Below are 26,886 nucleotides of genomic sequence, written 5' to 3' on the forward strand. Positions count from 1 at the left end.
ATAATGTGGAAGAAAGTAGAGACACAATGTTTCAGTGTTCAGTGATCTGCACAATTAAATTATTCTGGTTAACAATATTAAAGCAAGAAATCAGTCATGTATGAACTTTTTTCTTTTTTTAACTTCTAATTGGTTCTTTGTGAATTTCACATCATGTTTTCCCAATACCATTCATCTCCTGTCCCCTTATATCCACCCTCAGCCCTTGCAACTTAACCCTCCAAAGAAAGAAAGAAAGAGAGAAGGAAAGAAAGATCAAAAAATAATAAAATAAAAGTAAAACAAGACAAAACAAAAAACCCAAATCAAAACAAAATCTTGTTGTGGAAGCTGTAGTGTGTCACAGTGTGTCCCGTCTTATATCCTTTTGTCCACACATCTGGAGGTTTTTTTGTTTGTTTATTTTGTTTCTCTGTGTAGCTTTGGCTGTCTTGGACTCCTTTTGTAGACCAGGCTGGCCTTGAACTCACAGAGATCCACCTGCCTCTGCCTCCCAGAGTGCTGGGATTACAGGTGTGTGCTACCGAGTCCAGCCATTGTCCACACGTCTTTACTTGCAAATGTTCACTGCAAAGAGTCCTTAGTCTGGTTCGAAGCCTCTGGCTCCTGCTGCACTATCAATGCTGGATCCTCACTGGACTCCTCTCAGATACCCTGTTGTTGCCTGTGTGTGTCATGGAGATCCTGCAGCTTTGGATCTGCAAGATCCAAAGATGGCCCTTTCACATGCTCCAGCAGTCTAGATGAGGTAGACTTTTGGGCTGGGCCAACTCAAAGCCCTGGATCTGGGCCTGGTAGTAGCTGGGTTGGTCAGCCTGCCAGCTCTCCCCACCCATACCACCAGGGTAAGCTCTCCAGGACTTTCCCATTTAGCTCACCCAATGCCAGCAAGGGGCAGGGTCAGCTCTCCCCTTCTCGTTCCCTGGGGCTCACCAGCACCCACGTCAGCAGGGCCAGCTCTACAGTGCTACCCAGGCCTGGTGCAGAGAGGAACAGCTCTTCTGAGCGCCATAGCCAGTGAGGGGCAGGGCCAGCTCTCCTGAGTGCCACAGCCAGTGAGGGGCAGGGCCAGCTCTCCTGAGTGCCACAGCCAGTGAGGGGCAGGGCCAGCTCTCCTGAGCGCCACGGGCGGGGCCAGGTCTGCACAGCTCTTGGACATCAACATTATCCTAGGCATGGCCTTTGGTGGTAATATGACCATGGACATTGACACAGACCCTAGATGCTGCATGGCCATTGTCCTCAGTGTCGACATGGGCCAGGACTTCTCCACGGCTTCAGGTGGCAGGGCTGACCGCTCACATCAGGCTATTCTGAGCAACTGAGGAAGACATCCAATGTGGACTCCACATGCGTGCCCACATGCGTGCATGTGCAAACAAACGCAAACATGACTTTGTACTGAACGAGAGTATACATTTGTGTAGCATGTTATTGGTGTCACCATTTCCAAAATACTTAACTCTTCACCCACCATAGCAGCTCTCAACTGATGAAAATCAGACTCACCTGGAGAAATGATGTTTGTGTGCTTTGGGTCTATTCCAGTCCAAATTTATCAGAATCATTGGCATGGGACCAGCGAAATTTACTGCATTTGTTAATAAATACTCTCTTTTTTCTTCTTTCTAATAAATACTCTTATTTTACACATTTTACTCTTGTTTTCAAAGGGTCCACCATGTTTTTAAAGTGCAAGCAAGGCTGAGAACCGCTGAGCCAGACAGGCCATCGGGTTTATCCAGAGCATCCGATCTGACTCCAAGCCATCTTCTCACAGTTCATATTTAATTGTTCTTTTAATATAACAATGAAAATTAAGTTACACGACTTTGGTTTTTTTTTAATATTCCATCAGTTGTTCATGGCTCCTCTGCTGTGAACTCTTGCAGAAGTGAGCACCCCAGAACAACAGTGACAGTTCACTGATAAAGATAAAGGCGACCTGGCGGCATCAGGTCTGATGACCACTGCTAGGTTGCTGGGGAAGGGGGGACTTAGCCACTCGTTCCTGATGTTTTCTGTCGTTCCCCTCTCTGTCTAACCATATTAAAAGTGATTCTCTGTACTTTCATCCAATTCATTTCATTGCTCTTTAAAAATACAATCTTCATAAAATATTTGGAATTTAGAAAAATCTAATGGAAAATACTTTTTTCTTGTTTTAGTTCCCAGAAGTAACTTGATTTATACTCAGTACTGAGTATAAAAACATACTGAGTAATATAGATTGACAGAGCTTAGATTGCAGTGTGTGTGTGTGTGTGTGTGTGTGTGTGTGTGTGTGTGCTTGCATAAGGATGGAACAGATCAGAAAGAAACCCACAGAACTGTTCCCATTGACCACCTCAACAACCTCAGGCACTCAGGATCTGATTCACTACAGTTAAGTGTTCACGGAAGGAGGAACAGAAGTAAACCTACTCCTAGTCAATGAGATGATGCGGTGTTTCTAAGACCTCACGGTGAGCCGAAGTCCATGGTGTCCGACATCCTTCGAGTTAGCATCGTGTGACTGCAGAAGTGCCACCGCCTGTTGGGATACCCCCTTACAGCATGGTTAGTCCTCTCCAGTCTCTCACATTTGCAAACAACGCGTTAACTAAATCTAAGCACCTGTGTCTGAGCCTTCCTTTACTTCTTGGGAAGAGAAATAATAGGCCAAAGGTATGGATACTTCAGAGCTGCTTGACATAAATTGCTAAAATGCTTTCCAGAATGCAGAACCAATTTACACTTTCAGCAGGAGACTATTTCTATCTTATTTTACTATATCAGTGTATCTGTGCGTGCCTCCCCAGGGAGCTAGCATAAAAGGGAATGTTCAATAAAGCTTTAAAAACCGGCGTGTGTTCTGATAACTTATCTTTCCCTCCCTACGCTCTTGTTTGCTTTTGTCGTTCACAACATCCCTTTTGTGGGCTGAGGAAACCCTTACTGGGAAAATTAAAGACACAGACAATAGATAGAGAACAAGAGCTTCATTGGCGTCCTTCGGTGCTTTGCAGTTCTGCTGGGTCATTCATACACTTTACAGAAAAAAAAAAAAATCAGAAATGGCTTGCTAAGACCGATCTCCCTTCCTGAAGAAGTCTCCATGCAAAGGATGTTGAAATCAACGACCAGCACGTGGAGCTTAGAAACAGCCCAGTGCATGCTTCATGCAGAGCATCTTTTAAAATGGCTTAAACCTCCTGTCGGCATTCCATTTCACCAGATGAAACCGTCAAGCTGGAAGAATAGTTAGCTTTAAATGGAATGGGTCTCAGCATTTTCTCCAAGGCTCCGTGTCTAAGTTATTCAAACCTTAGGAAAATGCAGGATTTCCTCATAATCTGCCATCTCAAAGGAGTACTGGGTAGCCAAGAAAAACTCAGGTACCAGGAGAACCTGACCTGCCTAAAACCTTAGCCAATATGAACTCACAGCATGAAAGAGATGCGGGTGTGGAATTAATTACAAGCACTATACCCATTTGTTAAGTTACTCTTTTCAGTGAAAAGAGAAAGACTGTAAAGGACAGAGCAGACATGACACAAGCAAACAGAACGTACACGCTGCGCGGAAGGAGAGCTGCGCGGAAGGAGAGTCCGCAGGTAGCGCCTCAGCGCTGGGCGCCAGCTAAACTCCCTCCGTAAACCTTCCTGGATTATGGAGGTGTCAAGTCCAGCATGAGTAGCATGTCACACCAGTTCCTCCAGTGCGCTAGATGTCAGCAGCTACGTTAAGTTTTAACGCATGCTGGTACCGTACCTGACTTCCTCAGTTTCCCACTCACAGTAGTTCAAGCTCTAGCGGAGGGTCATATTAAAAAACGGTATGGACAAAACAAAACATAAATTCTAGTCAAGGATATCAAATGTCTTCATTGAAGAATAGGTTGGGAAGGAGGGCTTAAGGGTGGACGAAAGAGTCTCCCTGGAAAGGGGAAATAGAATAGACTCTGACCGTGGACCTGGGTCAAGTGGAGTTGAGAACAGAGGGACCAGGTTGGGGAGGGGAACTACTGGGAGTAACTGGATTTGGGGGGAGGGGAGTGCATGTAGAGGTTGAAGTGGAGAAACTTCATGGAATCTACGAAAGTAACCTTAGCAAAGATGCCTAGCAACTAGGGGGACACAGAGCCTGAACTGGCCACCTGTAACCAGGCAAGGCCTCCGGTGGCGCCACTGGGACAAAACCTTTGCCCTGCCTGCAGAGTGTGCTGGGACCGGAGCCTGGCAGAACCATCGTCAAAGAGACCAGAGAGACTTCATCCAGCAGCTGATGGGAGCGGTGCAGAGCCCCACAGCCAAGCATTAGGTGGAGCTCGGAGAGTCCTGAGGAGGAGGGGGAGGAAGGATCGAAGGACCTGAAGAGTCAGAGACACAGCAGGAGAACCCCACCCACAAAATGGGAACTTGCAGAGATCCAGTTTGGGGGGGAGGTCTGTAGGGGTCTGTCCTGGGTGTCTGTATATACAGTATGACTGAATAGCTTGGCATTCTTGCAGGAATCCTAACAGTGAGAGCGGGGGTCAGGGGCTGATCCTGACTCCTTCACCTTCTTGTGGGACCCTTTTCCTCCTACTGCATTGCCTTGCCCAGCCTTGATGTGATGTATGTGCCTGGTCTTATTGTAGCTTGTTATGCCATGCTTATTTGATGTCCCTTGGAGGCCTGCTCTTCTCTGAGGTCGGGGGACCTGGGAGAGAGGATGGGCATGCGGGTTGAGGGTGGACACAGTGGGGAGAGGGTGACGAGGAGAAACTGCAGTTGGGATGTAATATATGAGAAATTTTTTTTAACTAAAAAGAATAGGCTGAGACTAAAACTAAAAGAGCACATAAATTCTAAAACCTAGAATTTGAGATAAGGACAACTTCTGGAAGAAAGGAAAGCAGAAGGGAGGTGTCACCAAAGTTTTCTTTCAAAGGGGAGAGCTGCAGTGTTAAAGGGAAACATGAATAACAGTCTGTCACAGCAACTAAGAAGAACGAACCAGGGAGCAAAGGGACCCATGCTGCCCATGAAAGGAAGGTCTGACAGCTCGTGGCAAGACATTTTCGGTCTTAAAAAGCCCTCTCTGGGGAAGATATTATAAAACAAGCTGCTTACGGAGAAACTGGAGACAGCGCCTGAAACACTAGGATCAAAGAAAGAAAAGGAAAAACTAGTGCAAAAATCACAGCAAGGATCCAAAGCAAAAGCAACCTGGCAACTAATCCATGTAGTATTGGGTTTGTTTGGTTTTTTTTTAATGTGCTAAGATTTGAGGGTAATATTTATTTAACAATTATTTATGAAACCATTAGCGCCAGTTGGGGTGATAGGCTGTCACCCACCGATGGCCAGCCAAACAGCACAAACTAACATTGATTCACAGTCTCTGAACAGTCTCTGGAGGGCTGCAGACAGATCAATAGGCCATTCCAGCTGAGCTCGGGGTTCGGTAAGGCAACCGCTGGGGCAATGCACAGGCTGATCACAGTCCACAAGGACTCCCGCCAGAAGGGAAGCTGTTGTCACCAAGTCTCTCTTCACTGTAGCAAGCAGAGGCTGTCCCAACAGATGGAGCTCGAGGCCGGGGGACAAGGACACCAATCCTAACACAGCAGAGGACCAGTCGTAGCCAGAAACACTGAGCATGGGAGAGACAGAAAGGGGACCAGGCCCTTCAAAATATGCTGTTTCTATAAAACAACTCCAATAAAGCTTTTGCATAAATAAAATTCATATAATATAATAGTCATGGTGATACTAAAGATTATAGCAAATGCTGATACATGACCCACATTTGTGAATGACCAAAGCACCTGTTTTTTTGTTTGTTTGTTTTTTGTTTTTTTCAAAACACCTGATTTGCTTTCATTACTTTGGGTTGTTTGTTTAAACATTCTTGGAATTGATCTGGGATGAAATACACAGAAAAGGTCTAATTTGAAGTAAAGATTTATTTGGCCAATAAACACTGGCTAAGCAAAAATGCCAACACTGGGAAGTATTGGAGGCAGCTCATATTTTAAGTCATTTTAAGTCTTGCAAACACTTCAGATTCTATTTCCAGTTTTAACATGACGAAATACTTGTTCAGCATCTCACTACAAAGTGGTAAAGACAGTATTCCCCAGTTTTAAGAAATCTTATTTTAAGCTGTGTGGTGGTGGCACACACCTTTAATCCTGGCACTTGAGGGGCAGAGGCAGGCGGATCTCTATCAGCTCAAGGCCAGCCTGGTCTACACAGAGAGTTCCAAGACAGCCAGAGCTATGTAGAGAGATTCTGTTTCAAAAATCAAAACAAAACACACCAACAGACAAATAAATAAATAATAAAAATCGTATTTTTATTCAAGCAGAAACACTTGACATTTCAAATGATATGATACTAGCTCATAGCGAGATTGTGGAATATTGTATGAACATAAATGTACTCCCCCAACTCAAGCCATGCCAAAAGCTGCACAGAAGCAAATTTACCCAGAACCAGGCAGACTGCCGTTTGCTACCCCCAAATCTGAGTAATAGTTTCTCTAAAGAAACTATACAACAGTCAGATTTATGGATCAGTCGATTCTGGAAACAAGTCATGCTGCATTTCACACTTCTAAGACAAAATGTTCTGTATCCATGGTGATAGGAAGGGACAAGAATAAGCTCTGAACGTCAGTCAATGTGCTCCATGAGTTCCGGGCCACAGCCCTGCGTCTGGAGCTTCGTTAACTGCCCACTGGGGCACTGCCAAGGCAGCTGACCCACCCTGATGATGCCTCTACTTCCCCAGCCAACCCGAGAAATGGATTCTGCTGTTGGCATCACACTTCTCCCCTCTGTAGACATCTAATCCCAGAATTCTCTTCTCAAGGGGGGAGGCGCAATCCTGCAAACTCTGTTTCTTAGCAGGAAGACTGTGTGGAGTCAGCATTGCATTGCACGTCAGCACATAAGCAAATCTGGGAGTCCTGTTTGTTTTTCAGCTATGAAATGGCTGTCTCTTCGTTTAACAGACGGTCTTGGCAGATACTGCACACAGCATTCCTTCGTTAATAAATGACTATACTAACATTCTCTTGATTGAGTATTGCATCCTTCACACTAATGTTACATATGACATAAAATCATTTGCCTCACAGATCATGTTCATGTTGAAGACTTCCAAAGCAATAATGCCTTCATAAATAATTTAAGAGAATAGCGGAGGGAGGAGAACACCAACCCACCCACAAAAACTTCAACCCCAAATTCACCCTGCCTACAAGATGTGCAGAGATAAAGCTAGAGCAGAGATTGAGGAATGTCCAAGGAATGCCTGGCCCAACGTGAGACCCACCCCGCAGGAGAGAGCCAACCCTGACACTATTAACAACACTCTGCTGTGCTTGCAGACAGGAGCATAGCTGTCCTCCGAGAGGCCCCACCCAGCAGCAGATCAAAACAGAGGCTGAGACTCACAGCCAGACATTGGGCCAAGCGTAGGGAGTCTTCTGGGAAAGTTGGGGGAACGAAAGAAGGACCTGGAGGTGACAGGAGCTCCACAAGAAGACCAACAGAGCCAACTAACCAGGGCTCAGGGGGCCTGTGGAGACTGAAGCACCAACCAAGGACCATGGACAGACTGGATCTAGGCCCCTACTCAGATGTAGTCAGTGGGCAGCTTAGGCCTCGTGTGGGTTCCCTAGTAAGAAGAGCAGGGGCTGTCTCTGACAAGCACTTGCTTGCATGCTTTTTATCACTTCCCCCTGGTGGGGTTGCCTCAACAGGCCACATGGGAAGAGGCTGTGCTCAGTCTTGATGAGACTGTACGTGCTGGGGTGGGGTGGTAAGAAGGAGGGCTCCCCTTTTCTGAGGAGTAGGGGAGGGGGAGGGGAAGGGAGGAAGGAGGGAAGGTAAGACTAGGAGGAGAGGAGGGAGCAGGCAAAAACTGGGATGTAAAGTGAACAAATAAATTAATGAATTTTTAAAAAATAATATATATTTAAATAAAAATTATGACATACTAGGAATAAATGATTAAATTCTGAAGAATTAAAAGAATGGGTACTTTTCAGCTTTCTAGTAGTGCTTATTGGGGTTCACTGAGAATCAGAAATACAGTATATAAAGACTTAAAGATAATTAAGAATTTAAATTTTTTCACCTTACTTCTACTCCATGCCTTACACACACTAAGTTCTGGATTAGCTAAGATTTACTAAGTATAAACAGACAATTCTGTAAGATGAAATGAGGGTTTTTTTTGGGGGGGGACATACTATTACGTGCCGTTATGTAAGGAACCGCTAAGCTGGAATGTAGCCGGTAGTAATGTGACTCCAGTAAACTGCAGAACATCGCAAAAGACTCTAAACACCACATTCGCCTGCTCAGACCCTAGAAGAAAACAGTACTATAAAAGCTTACTGTTCCAGAGAGCAATGAAGCCAGGAGTGAGGGGGGAAGCACCCAGGAGGAACACTCAAGGAGGGCAGGAAAAGCCACGAGGAAGAACAAAATGAACGAACCTAAGCAGTCAGGACAACCAGGACATGCAGGCGCATGACTGCTTCCGATAACTATCACACGGTTAGATCAGGCCATTTTCATGCTCCACACCTTCTTCTGAAGACTATGTAGATAGCCTTAGAAACACGAAAACTGTACATGCCACAGAAGTCGCTGATTCCATTTCTTTGTATGAACCCCTGGGAAAATCTCGCACACGCCTAAAAGGCATCCAGGATGACTGAACCCTAAAAAAAATCCTTACTGTCCAGTAGAATGGTTTATTCATACAAGGAACATTACAAAGTTATTCAAATGAGTACAAATGGATCACCAAGGGAAGTCTGCCAAATATGATGCTGAATAGTAAAAAAAAAAAAAAACAAATTTCAGAATGTTACACATAACATGCACATCTATTTCTGTTTTCAAACAGAAATGACACCAGTTCCATAATGGTGATTGATTCCAGGGGAGGAGAAATTAAATAAGAGTGGAGCTTGAGTCCATGTTTAAATTTTATTTCTTAAAAGAAACTGAGAAGTGTAAGCCAAATACAGCATAAAGCCAAGATTTGATGGATCCCGGTGGTGAGAACAGGGGTGTCTGAAATACATAGAGATTACATGTCTGAGATCTTTCATGGTGAAGATAAAAAGTTGTAGATGAAAGCGGAAGCAGGAAAAGCAATTGCTATGGTGAATGTCTGCACAGAATACAAAACACAGCTGAGTGATTTATTTTCACTTGTAACCAAAACGGACCAAAAATTGTTCCTAAATACTGATGCCCCTATTTGGTTTTGCCCTACTGACTGTCTAAACTCACACTGGATTTATTCCTTTAATTTGGAAACCCTTATCTTAAAGAATAATGTTTCATGAACAAACACTATTGGGCCATAATAACCCTGGCTTTCTTTTGCTCCCCACTTAGAGACAGAATGAATGTACGTCACCTCTGAAGTCTTTTAATATGTTATTTTCATATTTCAAAGAAAGTGCCTTAGCATGCTCAGATACATGAATTTTGTTATATATATATATATATATTTTTTTAATTATTTACATGTACCTACCAAACCAATTTTAGGATTAAATCAGCCTTAAATTTCACAGAACACAGTCTTTCTGCTCTAATCAATACAGGAATCAATCAGCTGCCTCCATTAGGATGCTAACGCCCTCTCCTTTATAGAGTGCATCACGAGAGAGAAACATAACTTACTACTCCTTTGAGGTTACAGGGAGAAAGAAAAGGTTTCATCTGCTTTCCAGCAGAATGCTTTTCTAAGACAGTGTTTCAAGACTCACATTTTAGTGAAACTACTACCTCAGCAGTGCCCAATCCAGAGACAAAGGAGAGCAGGAACTGTGGTTCCTTATTTAAAATGCCATCTTTTCAGTAAGTTTTCCAAAGGTCCAGGCAGCTTTAATTGGCTTATTTGTATGCTGAGAATACTGCTAGTTCAAGCTAAGATTTCCTGGACAGGAAAGGAAGACTCAACTTACTATTGTTTGATTCAGTCTTTCTTATGAGCCAATTTATCCTCAGAAAAACGAAGGCAATCAATATAATATTGAAAAACAAAAGCTCATGGATGAATACCTCACTAATTTGTTTGTTTGCTTTTCAATATATTTCCCTCACTTGCTTTAGGTGATGTTTCAAAGACAATACTGTTTCTATGTTTTTTTAAAAAAGGAAAACAAACAATTTTATTCCATATGATGACTTAACACTTCTTTTACAATGGAAAACTAAAACCACAAAAAAACAAATCCAGCATCACATAAGATGGGTACATTTCCTTTTCAGGTTATTCAACATTTTCTGATATAATATCATAGAATAAAAATCAGGACGATAAAATGGTCACATTTCTACAATATTTAATTTCCCAAAATCTCCCTAAGTATGTGTAGTGGCATGAGGGTTCAGACCTATGGTCCCAGGAAGGGGGTGGGGGGGAGGGAATGCTACCCTGAGTTCACAGTCAGCCTGGGCTACAGCATGACAGCATGGACTCTCTTTGAAAAAATAAAACTAATAAAGGGGGGTAATTGTTTGATGAGTACCCCCGAGTCCCAGGTGTTTTACACACACCTTCCTACATCGATTCTGCCAGTAACTGTCATTACCCATGTCCCCAGCTCAAAGAACTTGATCTGTTCTTCACTTAAAAACATTCCATTAGAGGGAACGGATACGAATTCGGGTTCCTTGTGCCTACGTCACGTTCCGACTGCCAAAGTGAACAGCCGGAATGATTTCTCAGCCACGCCCATCACACACACACACACACACACACACACACACACACACACACACGCGCTGTGTGAGCGTGCAGAGCCCAAGGTTGGCGCTGACCTCAGCGGAAGCCGAGAGACCTCTCATCTCACTCTCTGTGCTCACACTTCTTGACAGCTCACACCTACCATTTCATTCCCATCCAACCTTACAGGCCAGAAGTGCGACCGAGTTAGCTACTCAATCTTATAAAGTGCTCGAAAACACAGCATAGCTTTGTTAAGCTTTTGTCTCTCTCTCTCTCTCTCTCTCTCACACACACACACACACACACACACACACACACCTTGCATTTGGTGATTACTGAGGACAAATTAGTACACAAATTTGCAATGTATATTTAGAAATGTGTCTCATATGTCAGAGGTCCTTGATCAGTATTTTGATAAGAGAGGGGAAATGCAAAGATTCCTGTTTAGAAGGATCCTAAGGACATCTAAATTAATCCTGTAGAGGGAGGAAAAACTGAAGGTGAGAAAAAGGAGGAAAGCAGGGGTGAGGAGGCATGAGGTCATAGCCTGGACCAAAAATGACAAGCTAAGTGCTAATAAGAGTTAAAAAAAAAAAAAAGTGGGAGTGAAAAAAACCAAAAATGTAGAATAGGGAAAGAAACTTTTTCAGAAGGGCTCTATGCTTGAGAATGGAACGTTGAGTTGCTGACATCAAATTCTCAATCTCAAAGTGTATCACAGGGGCAGTGAACTAAATTCTCATCTCCCAGGCTGTCATTATACCATCAGCATGTGACACAGACTCATAAATCTGGAATAAACCCTATTAATTAAAAAGCATTTTTGAACAATCAATGTTCTTCTTGCTCATGTAGCAGAAGACCAAGAAGACACAGTCCAGAGCCTCACACTAAAAAGGAGACAATTACCAATAAAACCACTCAGCATATTTCTCAGCCACCTAATGTTAGACATTGTGTGATATAAAAATGGGTGGATAAATATGGATATGATCTTAAAAGGTTCACAAGATTCAGAGGAAGAATAATGAAAAACTGAGAGTGGAGACAATTTAAACAACATATTATCAGATACAGACTCATCCCACAGAGGGTCTGTGTGGCTTGTTTGTTGAGAGATAATTGTGAGTCAGCAAATGTGGTGAAGGCAGAGTGAGGTGGGATCCTGCTGGAGTTAGGATGAGAAAGAAGCAGGACAGTGCTGAAAGAAAAGAAAAGTCAACAGATTTAAAGTCCACCCTAGTTAAGACCATGTGGGAAGTAAGAGAGCTAGTGAAGACTTTTTGGGCATACAAATCCAGTCAGCGTTTGCGGATGCAAACAGGGGGATTCATCCTCGTGAGGAATCCAGGAAGGTAACTTACAAACGCAAAACACAAGGATGTTGGAAGTCACTGAGGCAGACCTTCACTGACACGGGACCCCCATTTCTGCATTTGACCTTCCTCTTTTCTGCTCACAGAATACCTGACTCCTCCAGTAATGGCCGAGGCTGAACTCACCATCTCCAGCACAAACATAGAAGATGGTTCAGCAGATACGGGAGGTGGGAAAGAGATGGCCAGTACAACTATGTACTATCTGCCATGAAAGTTACACGCGGGGCAGGGGGAAATGGTCCGACACATACGCGCTTCAGAAGACTCACTTATTCATTCATTGTGTTTTTCCTTCACTTTAAAGTTTTCAAAGTTTTTAAATAATTGTTTCATTTCAACTTATCTGCTAAAAGTTAAGAGAGACAAGCTAAAGAATTTCAGAATGAAAACACAGATGGGTGCAATGTTCAGATGACCTTGCAAAGCAGGGAGAGCATGTGGGGACAGGTGGGGGGCTGATGGGGACCACAGTAGCAATATGGTAAAATTTCATTCTTATATTAGAAATTATAGTCTTCATGAAAAAGACAACATCAGGGAGATGAATGCCACAAGGTTGTTTGAATTAGAAAAGTAAGACACGGGAGACCCAATATACTGTTACCAGAGTCCAAACAGATGGCCAGATGGGGAAGAGGCTGAGCACATACACCAGCAAGAACAGACACAAAACCTGCTGTGGCTATATGCTTAAAGGCAGGGGAGAGCCCGGGCTCTGTTTCCCTCTGTTTCCTGTTTCCTCTCTGGTTCCCCGAGCGGGATGATTGACCAAACGGTGCAAACAGAGGTCTGCAGGGTGGGGACGGTGTCTCGGATAAAAAACCGATTCACTGCCGTAAATGACAGTTCTCCTTGTCACTGGGGTGATGTGGTCTAACCTTCCCCTTAGACGCTGAAAGCCCAAAGAGACAACATACTATCCGTGAACCCTGAGAACCTTGGGCCCCAGCCTGAGGGAGAACAGCCATAATCTGCCCATAAGCTTCCTCGGGATGCCACCTGCTTCATGTCTCAGCTCTCCAAGCCTGGATGAGTTACAGAACTTAATGGATTTTTTTAAAATATAGAAATTGCTGTATCAGGGGCCTTAGGTGGTAAAAAGGAAAACTATGTAACCTTTCTTTTCCTTTTAAACTGTGAACCTCTTAATAACAGATCTCATCTGTCATGTTTTAGCACCCCAGGTATTCTTAAAGGAATAACCAAATAAAATGCATGCTATATAGGAAAATATGTCTACACACACAGTTTACTGTCAGTTTGATACCTTTTCTTCAGAACTGGAAATTTCCAGAGACATGGCCTCTTGTGTGAACACATCTCTAACCCAACCTGAAAGCAGACAAACTCCATGGATAGCATTCCTGAGGCACTGTCTCAGGAGCCTCTGCATTTTGCAGAAAGAGGCATGCATTGCTACGCAGAAAACGGTATTTTGTAGAAGTCTCCATTCATATGCCATAACAACAATAAGTGATGAGACCTGGGGCTCTCACAGGGAAAGAAGGCAAGGCAAATGTTTTCATGAGGCTGGTGCATACCACAGAGAGGCAAGAGAAGGAGGCGTTAGCAGACACCAAGACACCATCTGTCTCTGTTAGGTCATGCGGAAGACTGACATGCTAAGAATACAAGAACATGTGGCAAGGCCATGGCGCACCCATGCTTTTTCTACCATCTGTTAATGTGCTGGGTAACTTTCTGTCAACTGGACACAAGCTAGAGTCATTTTGGAAAAGGGAACCTCGATTTTTCTCTTTTGAGGTTCACCCCACTTTTAACCCATCCTCACTGCTTCCTGTTCTGGCATTGCTGCAAGATCCTGTCACCATGAACTGGGGACCAGAGCAAGCCCTGTCCTCCTCATACTGTTGCTGTTATGCATTTTGTCACAGCGACAAGACAAGCAAGGCAGGGAGCATGCATGGTATCCGGCAAACAGTAGCAACTAAGTATGTTTGTTTCAAAATAAAAACACTTAGGGCTAGAGATGTAGCTCAGTATAGAGCACGTGTCTAGACTGTATTATGTCTAGACTGCATTAGGGCTCCAGCTTTGATCTCTGGCTCTGGTTTAAATCTCAGGTTTGGAGGTTGGTTGGTTGGTTGGTTGGTTGATTGGCTGGTTGGTTGGTTGACTGGTTGGTTGGCTGATTGGCTGGTTGGTTGGTTGGTTGGTTGGTTGGTTGGTTGGTTGATTGGCTGGTTGGTTGGTTGGTTGGTTGGTTGGTGGGTTGGTTGGTGGGTTGGTTGGTGGGTTGGTTGGTTGGTGGGTTGGTTGGTTGGTTGGTTGGTTGGTTGGTGGGTTGGTTGGTTGGTTGGTTGGTGGGTTGGTTGGTTGGTTGGTGGGTGGGTTGGTGGGTTGGTTGGTTGGTTGGTTGGTTGGTTGGTGGGTGGGTTGGTGGGTTGGTTCGTTGGTTGGTTGGTTGGAGGGTTGATTGGTTGGTTGGTTGGTGGGTTGATTGGTTGGTTGGTTGGTAGGTTGGATGGTTGGTTGGTTGGTTGGTTGGTTGGTAGGTTGGTAGGTTGGATGGTTGGTAGGTTGGTGATTAGGATTTGTTTGTTTTTGAGACAATACCTCATGTAGCCCAGACTATCCTCAAACTCTTCTTCTTCCCAAATGCTGTAATTACAGACATGTGCCTCCATGCCAGCTTCAGCATTGTTTTTTGTTTGTTTTTGTTTTTGTTTTTAAGAAGTCTGGGGGACATCTTGTAGCAATTAAAAACAAGGAAATTTGCAGGCAAATGGTGGGAACTAGAAAAGATCATCCTGAGTGAGGTATGCCAGACACAGAAAGACACACATGGTATATACTCACTCATAAGTGGATATTAGACATATAATATAGAATAAACATATTAAAATCTGCATACCTAAAGAAGCTAAGCAAGAAGGAGGACTCTGGGTAAGATGCTCAATCCTCACTCAGAAAGGCAAACGGGATAGACATTGGAAGAGGGAGAAAACAGGGAACAGGACAGGAGCCTACCACAGAGGGCCTCTGAAAGACTCTACCCAGCAGGGTATCAAAGCAGATGCTGAGACTCATAGCTAAACTTTGGGCAGAGTGCAGGGAATCTTGTGCAAGAAGTGGGGATAAAAAGACCTGGAGGGGACAGGTGTTCTACAAGAGAGCAACAGAACCAAGAAACCTGGGCCCAGGGGTCTTTTCTGAGACTCATACTCCAACCAAGGACCATGCATGGAGATAAATTAGAACCCCTGCACAGATGTAGCCCATGGAGGCTCAGTGTCCAAGTGGGTTCCCTAGTAATGGGAACAGGGACTGTCTCTGACATGAATTCAGTGGCTGGGTCTTTGATCATCTTCCCCTGAGCGGGGAGCAGCCTTACCAGGCCACAGAGGAGGACAATGCATCCAGACCTGATGAGGCTAGGGTCAGAGGGAAGGGGAGGAGGACCTCCCCTATCCAGTGGACTTGGGGAGGGACATGGAAGAAAATGAGGGAGAAAGGGTGAGATTAGGAGGGGACAAGGGAGGGGGCTAAAGCTGGGATACAAAGTGAATAAACTGTAACAAATAAAATAGTAAAATTTTTAAAAATCTGCAAAAAAAAAAAAAAAGTCTGGAGAAGTGTTGCTCCTGCATGATGTGGTGAGAAACTGAACTCCAGTCTTAGACATGATAAAGCAGAAATGCCCATTACATTTCCACACGAAGAGCTCAGGGACTCTTAGCACACAGCTGGCATTTAAAGACCCTGCAGCAAATGAGGGCACCTCATGAAAGAAAACCTGAGAGCCAAAAAAAGTAAATAAAATGGAAATATGCTAACTTTGTTGTCGAATACAAATACATTTAATAAGCATATTTCACAATGCCAAACAGCTTTCCAGGGTGACATTAATATGTAAATGAAGTTTTCCAACTTAAACATTATATAGCAAGTTGCTGAAGTTACAGATTTTCTACTGCACTTCTGGTAAGGAGTGCTGATGAGGGGAGGGGAAAAACTGAGCCTATCAAGCCTGCCTCTGAGTCACCGGATGCTGAACCCCACGGCCCCTGCAGGAGTCCTTCCATACCGAAATCATGCGAAATGGCCATATGCTCCATCCTTGTGACATTTATGTCTGTCCCTCACAGTCTTCTCTCAAGCTACAGTCTGATGGGGTCTCAACACATACTACTGTTTATCTTCGCATTTCCCCATTTGAATTTTCAAATGAAAAAGTAATTTCCACAAGATAGACATAGTCCTCAAAACACAGGTAGCCTTCGTGGTGCCTTTCCCTCTTCACAGCACCAGCTTTTCCAAATCCATCAGTTATTCCTGAAAGCCGAAGAGGCACGAATAAAAAAAGTAAGAAAAATATGCTCCCCTGAATGTAAAGATGGTAATAGTTCCTAAGCCCAGCACACTGTTGCGGTGAAAAGCACCAGTTACATCACAGGTTTAAGTCTTTTTGGGCTGCAGTTACTGCTTTGACCTGCAAATTGTTTAAAGACCAAAGTTTAGTACATTAAATATTAAGTTTCATAAAAGCCATCTTCGGAAATGTCTAACCTCGGGGTCAGCCCTTGTTTGCTGGGCCTGTTTGAGGCTTAGACTCAGGCCTGGCAGAACCTGAAGACCACGGTCATCACCACAGCCCGTATGAGGGTCACTCAGTCTCATGACTGTCCTGTAAAACAGCCATATGACAGATTACAGCTGCTGCCAAAGTAACAGGTGCGAGGTGCTCTACAGCCTGCCGTACCACCAACCCTGTACCCAAACCCATTCAAAGTCATGTGACTTACCAAAGGATTTTATCTATTACCCACTATACAAACAGAATTGAAGAGCCAACCCTGAACGAACTGACCACAGGGCTGTGTCCTAAGAAATTGCTGTTTTTAAAGCCTCTGGAAGGATTGCTTATATCTCTATCAAGCATCTAATTTGTACCCATCACTTTTGCAAAAATAACGTGTTGAAAAAAAACACAAAAAAAGTTGTGAGAGTCTGAATGATGCCTTTGTTCTTTTCCCGGTGAGTCCATTTAGAAATGTTTGAGTAGCCAGGACGGGTTTTCTTGGCCTTTGGAGTGCTGGGACTTCCCTCACAGACACATCCTTCCACTGGCTCCCTAGAACCTCCGCAAGATAAATCAACAGGGGCAAGGAACCCTTCCCATAAACAAGAAAGAAAAAAGGGTCCATTACGGTGGATCATTTTCTATTCCAGAGGACCACTTACATCAAGAAAAGGTCACAGTGCGTGGTGTGACCTCCCCGAAATTCACTTCTCATCTGTTTAGTTCCTGTGTCTGACAAGCTCCTTGAGTCATGAGACATCTCCTCTACTTGAAATGCTATAGTACAGGAACAATTTTAAAACTCACATTCTTTTGATTTATCAACTTGAACCAGGTGGTAAGGAATGCTTTAAATTATAATAAAAACTCACTCTGTCATATTTGCTAAAAATTAAATTAGATTATCATTAATTAATAGCTTTGTTGGATTTGGTGAGCACCAAGTGATTCAATTTCTTTGAAAGACCTGTCTTAGCTCATACTATTCACTTTTCAAACATGTCCAGAAAAGAAAAAATCTCATAATACAAGGGCATTTTCATTCTAGTCCTGGAGGCCCTGATTCCCAAAACACTTGTGAACCACAGACCCAGGCTCAAGCTACAATAGGAACACCTCAGACTTTTTAGTTATGTATTTTAAATGTTTGACATTGTTTCACTGTAAACTTAGTTTAAAAGATTAGTTATTTCTTACATTTCTATAGTTTCCTCACATATAACTATAAGAAAAGTAAAACTCCAATTAATACAAAGAAACATTGAGCCACACATATGAGCTTTATCCCTATAATCTCTGCTACTCGGAGGTTAAAGCGTGAAGATTACAAGTTCAAGGCCAGCCACCACAACTTAGTAATACCCTTTCTCTAGCTAAACTAAATAAAGGTTAGGATGCTGGAAGGAAGCAAGGAGAAGAAAAAAAATTATATAAATCATAGCTTTTCTGCTAAACTTCCAGAATCTAACAACACAAATATATTATAAAATATAACGTGGGGCCAGGTATGTTTATATACATTAGATACATTAAAGTACATGCCTTTATTCCCAGCACTGAGAAGGCTGAAAAAGGTGAATCTGTGAATCTGGGACCACCCTGATCTCCATACTGAGGGCCAGGCCAGACAGGGCTACGTAGTGAGACCCTGTCTCAAAACAAGCAAACAGAACAAGACAAAAGACAAGGGCGTCAGGCAAGGTGACACATACGCTTAATCCCAACACTTAGAAGGCAGAGGCCAGCATGGCCTACAGAGCAAGTTCCAGGACGGCCAGGGCTACACAGAGAAACCCTGTCTCTGTGTATAAATAAACCGACTAACTAATTAATTAATTTTAAAAATCAGAGGATAAAATACATTTTGGGGTGTAATTAACTTAGGGGTTCAAAGTTGTCTTTAAATGTATGTATAACCTTGGAAACACATTCATCTGAATAAAAACGAGTAAACATATTTTTTACTTCAGAGACACATATTTAGTTACTCCTAATCTTCATTTCACAGTACATTTATCATTAACTCGTATATAGTTTATTTTGCTTATTTAAATAGCTGAGTGTGCTTGTCCTTCTGGTGCCATTTCTTCCTTGCATGGTACTCATCTGGTAACTCTGCCAACCCTGCTGTGGTCACCAGACATTTACAATCCAGTCCTGTTCGTGCAACTGTGAAAGAAACGGAACTTGTGTTTATGGGGTTTTTTTTTATTTATTTACTTTTGTTTTATATTCATTGTTGTTTTGACGGCACATTTTGTCTGTGTGAGGGTGTCAGATCCCCTGTAGCTGGAGCTACAGGCAGTTGTGAGCTGCCGTGTGGGTGCTGGGAATTGAACCCAGTTCCTCTGCAGGAGCAGCCACTGCGCCATCTCTCCAGCCTGTGTGTATGTTTTTAAGAAATATAACCCGTTGAGCCAGACTGAGCCACGTTCGAGTAAGTGGATTTGGACTGGTTCCCAAGAAACAAGGGAGCAGACAGACGCAGTGTGCGTCACGACATCCGGGCTACCTGCACCCTCCGGTCAGCTTCTTCGTGCAATCCACACAGCAGCGGACAGAAAACGTCTGTTTAGCCCTCTGATTTGTTACTGTCACATCCTTATTACAAAACAGTCGGACAGACAGACGCAGGAGCAGACGTGCTGGAAAGGCACCACAGAGCGCCGAAGCACAGAATCAGTGACTCAGCTGGAGCAGGTGCCTCAGACCTTCATAACCGGGGCTAGGCGAAGCTGGACAGCTGGCCTAGGGAGCGTGCGCTTTGGGGCCCGCACACAGAAATGATCACGGCCTTAGCCTAGTAAGCACTCTAAAGTGCCACAGAACAAATGACCTTATGTGCCCATTAAGCCAAGGGTGGTGGGCCATGCCAGCCATCCCAGCACTCCAGAGACTGAAGCAGAAAGATCATAAACCCAACGCCAGCCTGAGCCACATAAAGAGACACAATCTTAAAAAAATAAAGAAAGAAAGAAAAATTAAATAAATAAAATAAAACACATACTTTATAAACAGCATTTTTTACTAAAGCCTAAAATTGAAGTACAATAGACCTTGCTACTGACAAAAACTTATTTAAATTTTAAATGATTCCCTCAAGGACTCTAAAACACTTTCTGGGGGGAGGGCACTGCATGTTAAAAAGAAGCTGAAATGTCATTTATAAATGAAGTTAATTTCAAATCTGTGCGAGATTAAAACTTTAATGCTGAGACCTGGCTTCCGGGCCTCGGGGTTCCGAGCAGCAGTGTGCGGCCCTGGGGCCGGCTCTGCTTCCTTAGGTACTGAGGTGAGCTTGACTCCTTGGAAAGGATGGAAAGTGACTGCGCTTCCTCACCGTCCCTCCATGAAAGAGCATTTAGAATCCCTCCTTCATTTTATGCCTCTGTTCTCAGGCATCATCGAGCAGGGCTTAAGAATATAGCCTAATAATAATACAGGCAGTCATAAAAATCATTTGATGCACATGGAAATCTACTGTCTTGGACACATGGATTATGTGCTCACAGAAGAACAGTTCAAAATGCATTCCCAAATAGAATCTTTTGTTTTGTTGTGTTAGTTTTTTGTTTGTTTGTTTGTTTGTTTGTTTTTGGAACAGCATTTTTCCGTGCAGCCCTGGCTGCCCAGGAACTATGTAGACCAAGCTGGCCTTGCACTCACAGAAATCTGCCTGCTTCCAGAGTGCTGGGATCAAAGGCGTGTGCCATCTCGCCTGGCCCCAAAGAGAAGCCATTTGCCTAGTTTATGTTTCATTTAAACACTTAAATGCAGAGCTTCTATAGTTTTAGAATCTTCTCAGAGAGTACGTATTCCAAAACATGTGTTCTATTGGCTGTCGATGAAAAACACTGCACTCATTCTGTAGCTAAGGCAATTTGGACAAAAGAAAATTCAACAGGCCAACCAAATGAATGACAATAACACTGGCTGACCCAGCCAGACAGAACTTTGAAAGGGAATCAAGTTCAATATTTATATTCTTGAGGGAAGAGTTTTGTTTCAGAAAAAAAATATTTGGTACAGTTTCTGGTGAGTCACATTAAAAACATTGTAAAATCCACCACAAAACCAACTGGACTCAAACTCAACACAATGACATGTGTTTCTCAACCTGTAATCAACACTAAATGTTCCCTTTGGTTTTAAAATCCTGGAAAGACATCCTAGTCACCCATCTGGGAACACGGCCTTTGTGGCCTGAGCACTTCCAAACAGAACCATTTCTGATCTTACTTTTCCTACTGATTTTTCAAATTCCTTGATTACAAAAAGTAAATAGACCCATTTTTCCCAGATGGGAGATTTAAATAGGAAAGAAAGTGACAACTAGTGGGGACAAAAAAAAAAAAGCAGAGGACAAGGGTGCAGAGCTGCAAATAGACACATCAAGCAAGAAAATCGAATGTAGGAAACAAGGAAGAGAGCCGTAACGTGCCCCGTGCTGGAAGCTTGCCGAGAACACGCTTTAGCAACCACGAGATGAGGAGGAGCCGATACTCAGCTTGACATCGTTAGCTGTTTCCTTCGTGCATCAAATATACTGAGAACTCAGACAGGCACTGTACTGCAAAAGTCATTTCAAGAGAGAACTGTCATTTAACTCACCATTAGATTAAGTGAGATAGGTCCCAGCCTCATAGAATATCGGATAATATTCAAATATTAAAGTATATCATTTGACACAGCAATTACACTCATAAGCATTAAAAAATAAACAAAAACAAAAACAAAAAATAAACCAAACATGTTCACACAGACTTAAGGATGTAGCAGCCTCGGTCACCAGAGACAAACTAAATAATCATGACAAAAGAAGCAACAAGCTGAGCTGGTGCAATTCTCAAGGTGAAATCCTACACATCAGAACAGAGAAGGAAACTACTAATGGCCTAGGACATCAATGAGATCAGTAAAAAAGTATCCTAAAGCTAGAGAAGACGAATACAAAACATTAAGTGATATGGGAATCCATATCTGAAGATCTACAAAATTCATAATCAATCTGGAATGAAAACAATCAAAGCAGCACAGAACTCTGGGTGAAGGACAGGGTACCATGGGAAGGAGAAGATGGAAAACGTCCCACCAGGATGTAAACATGTCCAGAGAGGTACTGGTTAGATGCAAATACTTATTTATCAAAGAATAGCAATATGTGTGCTTACATATATGGACATATCACCAAAAAAACCACTGTACCAAAAAAAAAAAAAAAATCCAGGCATTACAAATGGTTAGATGTGTGAGTGGGACAATAATGGCAGAATTGTGACACTAAGTGACCGGCACAATCACGCTATCTGTTTATTTTCTTTATACATTCAACATATGTATATATCACCAAAATACAAGACTAAGGATTTTCAGACCATAAAGATTATGCTTCCCAGGACCTTATGTGCAAAAGACTTTTGTGAAGAGACACGGAGAGGCCGCGTCTGTGCTTGTCATGGAATTTTAATGCCACTCATTATTTTTGCAGCTCCCATGCCTCGAGCTGCACATGCCTCCCACCTAATGGGCCATCAGAGCAAATATGATGTGGCTGTCTCAACTACCGCCAGCTCCCAATTAACTCTTTGATAGCCCCTCAAATCTCTGTTTCTGGCAAACCCTGGCACAGACGGCAGTATCGGGACTTCTGCTGGAGGGAACAAAGGGGCCTCTCGGAGCCCAAACTTGGCCTTTCTTCTCAGAACTATGTAAAGACAATATTCCATAAGCTAACCAGTACACAGAACCGTACTCTTTTAAACCCTGATTTTTAGATGTAATACACTCATTCTTTTAACCTTTCTTATTTCTCAGAAACACAAAAGAAATTTCCAGAAGAGTAAACCACAGAGACTAATAACCAAGGCCCACAATCATTTCCTTTGCTAAGACACGTCACTCAGTGTGCTTTAGTCATCAACATGTTGCCTGAGAAAAGCGCTGTGCTTTTTGCATTCCAAGTCCAAGGCAGGACAAGTGACACACGGAGGCGGGGGACAGATCCGGCCGGCACAGCCGCTTAAAGATGTAGCACATTAATACCCACCTGGGTCACAAGAGGATCACAAGTGCATTGAAGAATCTTCTTGACAGAACCTGGCAATTGCCTCAAGTACCGGCATCAATTAGGCATGTATAAACAGCCTAAACCAAACACTGAAATTAGCTAACATTGAAGATCCACAATTACATACTTGATCATCTATACTCACAAATCTTTTCCTATAACATTTGTTTTTGTACAAATTCGAATGAAGAACTTCACAAGATGTTAAATGCTTAGCAAACACTTGAGAAATGCATGTCCCCTGATGCCGGCATATTGATCCATCTCTTCACCTACTTGGCCAACTAACAGATGAGTGTCTAGACATACCAAGAGCTCTTCTAGGTGACAGAAATATGGCAGTGACCACAACAGAGTCCACGCCCTCGCCGGCTTACTGAGGAGGGACCGTGAGGTGGCTCAGCAGGTCAAGGGCTTGCCACCAAGTCTGAACCTGAGGTCAGTCCCTAGGGCCCACGCGTTGTAAGGAGAACCAGCTCCTGCAAGCTGTGCCCTGGCTTCCCCATGCAGGGGTTCTGTGGCACCTACACCCCACCCCCACAGACATGAAGACAAATAAGTAATTTTTAAAAGAAGGGCTAAGAGTGGCAGGTGGGGGCGGGGCTGAAGCAGGGCAGGAGAGGCCTCAGGTTAGGAGTTCCCGGGCATGCCCAGCCATGTAAGTTTCCAAACTCCACACAGAGAAGGCAGCGAGTGCAGAAGTCTGGCACCTGACACCTCCCCCCTCCCCCAAAAATGAAAGAAGCATTTGGGCACTGTTGCTTCCATGAGGAAGCCAGGGCAAGAGCTGCAGAAGGAAGAAACCAGAGCGGCCAGACCCCTGCACACAAGTGTCATGATCTGAGCACAGGCCATTCTCCTACTTAGTTTTTTTGTAGAAATGTCTAAATGGCCGAAGGACAAAGGTTGAAATAAGAGTCCCTCGAAGTAAGTTCGGGGGCATCTATTTAACTGTCATGCCAACAACTGACGTAATCTGCTTACCTGCTCTTGGTTGCCACTGGACAGGGCTTTAGAGCGTTTGAGAAAGACTACAGCCCGGCTACTCTTCAGCCCTTGGTGTGAACTGCTGGACAGCAGCTGCTTTACCTCAACCAACTTAAATGAAACAGGGGTGACTAGCTTCCCAAATAACGCCAGAAAGCAAACAATACAGCTTTAACGCTGAATATTGAAGGTTCAGGTTGTTTAATGTGTTATCTATAACACATTATGCCATGGCAATCAGACCCACGTCACAAACATCCCTGAGAGATGACAGTATCAGAAACCATGAACTCATCAACACACTCCCAGGCTCCGACCACACTGGGCATGTGTGAGGAAGCTCTCCTGTAATACAGAGGCTGGCAGTCCGGCTCCAGAGCTCCCGAGGGTCTAACACCGGCTCGGGCCCTCCACACTCCACGATGAAACCCGAGTAAGACACAAGCACCCTGCACACCTCTCCATCTCAGCCACCTCTGGGTGCTAGCGATCAGCTTAAGGGGGTGTCAGAAACACTTGCTTTCTCCCGTGCACTTCGGTGATCTCATACTGTGCTCCAAGCACTTCAAGAAATTAAATCATCGGGGCTGTGTCATGGATCACAGCTGGCGAGCCTGGGAACTGCTCTCTGAGGATGAGCAAGCCAGATAAGCGAGGACGCTGATTCCACACTGCAGAATTCCGTTTCAGCGTCTTCTATAACGTTACTAGGCAGATTTTTAAAAGCCAGTGTTAATAATAACACTCATCTTGGGTTTGTGAAACCTCAGACCACGAACCAGAAAATCGGTGGCTTTTTATAAAAATCCCCTTTCCTTTCCAAAGCCTGGGCAGAATCTACAGTGCAGAAGGCAATGAGCTGGGTTGGAGGCTGGGAAAAGGCTACTTAAATGGATAACCCAGCTCTTTGCTCACCGGGGAGCTTTAACTGGGGGAGGGGGGAAAGGGAAAATAAGGGGCGGTGATGGTCATAGATACGACCCCCATCACAGTTACCGAACGTGTCAAGAGAGGGCTCATTTAAGTTTCACTCCAAGGAGATTCCCCTGGGGGAGGGGCTGGCCCTGCGATCTCCACGTCACTCCGGGCTCACCTCTGTCTGCCCCTCCCCCGTCCCTTCCTTCAACTACAAACTCCTGCTTCATTGTTTTCTTTCATCTTACTGTACCAAACGCAATTTTGTTTTCTCCTTTGTAAGCCGCCTCAAACCTTTCCTGGGATAAGAAGAGAATTGCAATGAAATAAACCGAGATTTTTTTTCCTGTCCTCCGGTTCTAAATTTAAATACAGCAGGCAGGGAGAAACAGTGCAAAAGCTGTGTGGGTGTACAAGGCAAGACTGCTTGCTCAGTATCCAGGAGAGGATCGAGAGCAGAATGCTAGAGCGTGTGTGTGTGTGTGTGTGTGTGTGTATGCGCATGTGTGCGTGTGTGTGTGCATGTGTGTGTGTGTGTGTGTGCATGTGTGTGTGTGTGTATGTGTGTGCATGTGTGTGTGCGTGTGTGTGCATGTGTGTGTGCGTGTGTGTGCATGTGTGTGTGTGTGTGTGTGCATGTGTGCGTGTGTATGTGTGTGCATGTGTGTGTGCGTGTGTGCATGTGTGTGTGCATGTGTGCGTGTGTGTGTGTGCATGTGTGTGCGCGCGTCTGTGTGTGTGTGTGTGTGTGTGTGTGTGCGCGCGCGCGCGCGCGCGTGCAGTAGGAAGGGAGGAGGAAAATAAAATGATCAGTGGAAGCTGGCACCCAGCGCGGACCCTCCCTGCCGCCCCCGACCCTCTCAAGCCCGCTGTAGCGCGGCTATGCGGGAAAGGTTCCCAACCGAGCAGAGACCCAGAGGCCGAGCGGGCGGCTGGGGGCGGCGCGGAGGGATGGGGACCGCAGGGACAGGCCAGGCAGAGAACCCCTCGAAAACGAGCGCGGCGCTGGCACAGACGCAGGCCGGGCCGGGCTGCTGGACCTACCTGGATCCGGCCAAGTGGGGGACGCCCCCGGCGGCTCCGGCCTCTCCTGCGCCTCCTCGCGCCGCTTCTGCTGCTGCTGCTGCTGCTGCTGCTGCTGCTGGATGAGGCTGAGGTCGGAGCGGCCGAGGTCGGCTCTGGCGGCCGCGGGCACCGGCCGCGCCGTCAGCAGCACCGCGGCCAGGCCGAGGAGCAGCGCGCAGGGCGCGCGCGGGCACAGCCTCGCCATGGCCGAGAGCCAGCGGGCCACCGCGGCATATTGCGCGGCTGCGGGCGGCGGCGGGCGCCGGGGCTGCGGAACCCGGCCGCGCCCGCTCGCTCGCTCCCCCTCGCGCTGTCTGCGGCGCACAGCCGGGGCGGGAGGAGGAGGAGGGCGGGCGGGCAGGAGGACGGGGAGCCGGCGTTCGCATCCTCGCGCACGTGACCGCCGGGAGGGGCGAGCGGCGGGAGCCCCCAGAGGCCGCCCGGCAAGCGCTCGGCACGACGACGCTGTGCCCAGGCGCTTAGCTGGGGCACACCGACAGGGGAGACTTTCTCGCGGCTGGAGACCTTTAGACCTGTGCACAACGTGAACTAGAATTCCTCCTGCTTGACCCCGAGGTAGAAAAGAAAGTGACACACTCATTCCCTTCGAAAAGCAACGAGGCCCTGTGGCTCAGAAGCCAGGCTCCCTTCCCGAGTCCTCCCCGCTGTGCCACGGCCCACTGACGAGATACAAGACAAACTGATGCTCTCAGTAAACTTTTGTTTTCCTGCTTAAATGAGGATTTCTCTCTTCATCATAAAATGTTCCTAATTCCACCTTTTCTAGGTGTAACCCATGCTTTCCATATGTTTTGAGGTTCTGTTTGTTTTGTTTTTTAACAACAACGTGAACAGACTTGGTGGCGTCAGCGGGCAGAGGCTGGCGATTGTGGGGCCAGCCTGTTCTACACAGTGAGTTCCAGGACAGCCAGGGCTGCGTAGAGAGACCCTGGGTCAAAACAAAACAGTAAACAAACAAAAGTCTCACTTAACAAACGCGTAGCTAGATGCTAGCTGTGCCTTTCGCCAGGAGCTCGGGGTAAGTAAAAGAGAATCGCTTCATTCCGAAGGCTTGCCACCTGTTAGGCAAAGCAAAGTGCAAGCAAAACAGTCCGCTGCGGTGGCTGCCGCAGAAGAAAGATTGCACAGAGCGGACGGAAGGCGTGGAAGACCCTGGAGAAGGCGGGCTGT

General features: G+C 45.0%; 1 protein-coding gene across 1 annotated transcript in view; it reads right to left on the minus strand.

The window, feature by feature from the left end:
* Positions 1–26,311, minus strand: part of Fam171b (family with sequence similarity 171 member B) — a 56,612-nt gene extending 30,301 nt beyond the window's left edge. The window contains exon 1 of the mRNA XM_060390383.1: positions 25,675–26,311. Within this exon, the coding sequence (XP_060246366.1) occupies positions 25,675–26,296 (622 nt within the window). The 5' untranslated portion in view covers positions 26,297–26,311. The remainder of the gene's footprint in view (positions 1–25,674) is intronic.
* Positions 26,312–26,886: the final 575 nt, after the last annotated feature.

The sequence above is a fragment of the Meriones unguiculatus genome, chromosome 8, assembly GCF_030254825.1.
Source record: "Meriones unguiculatus strain TT.TT164.6M chromosome 8, Bangor_MerUng_6.1, whole genome shotgun sequence".
Classification (NCBI taxonomy): Eukaryota; Metazoa; Chordata; class Mammalia; order Rodentia; family Muridae; genus Meriones; species Meriones unguiculatus.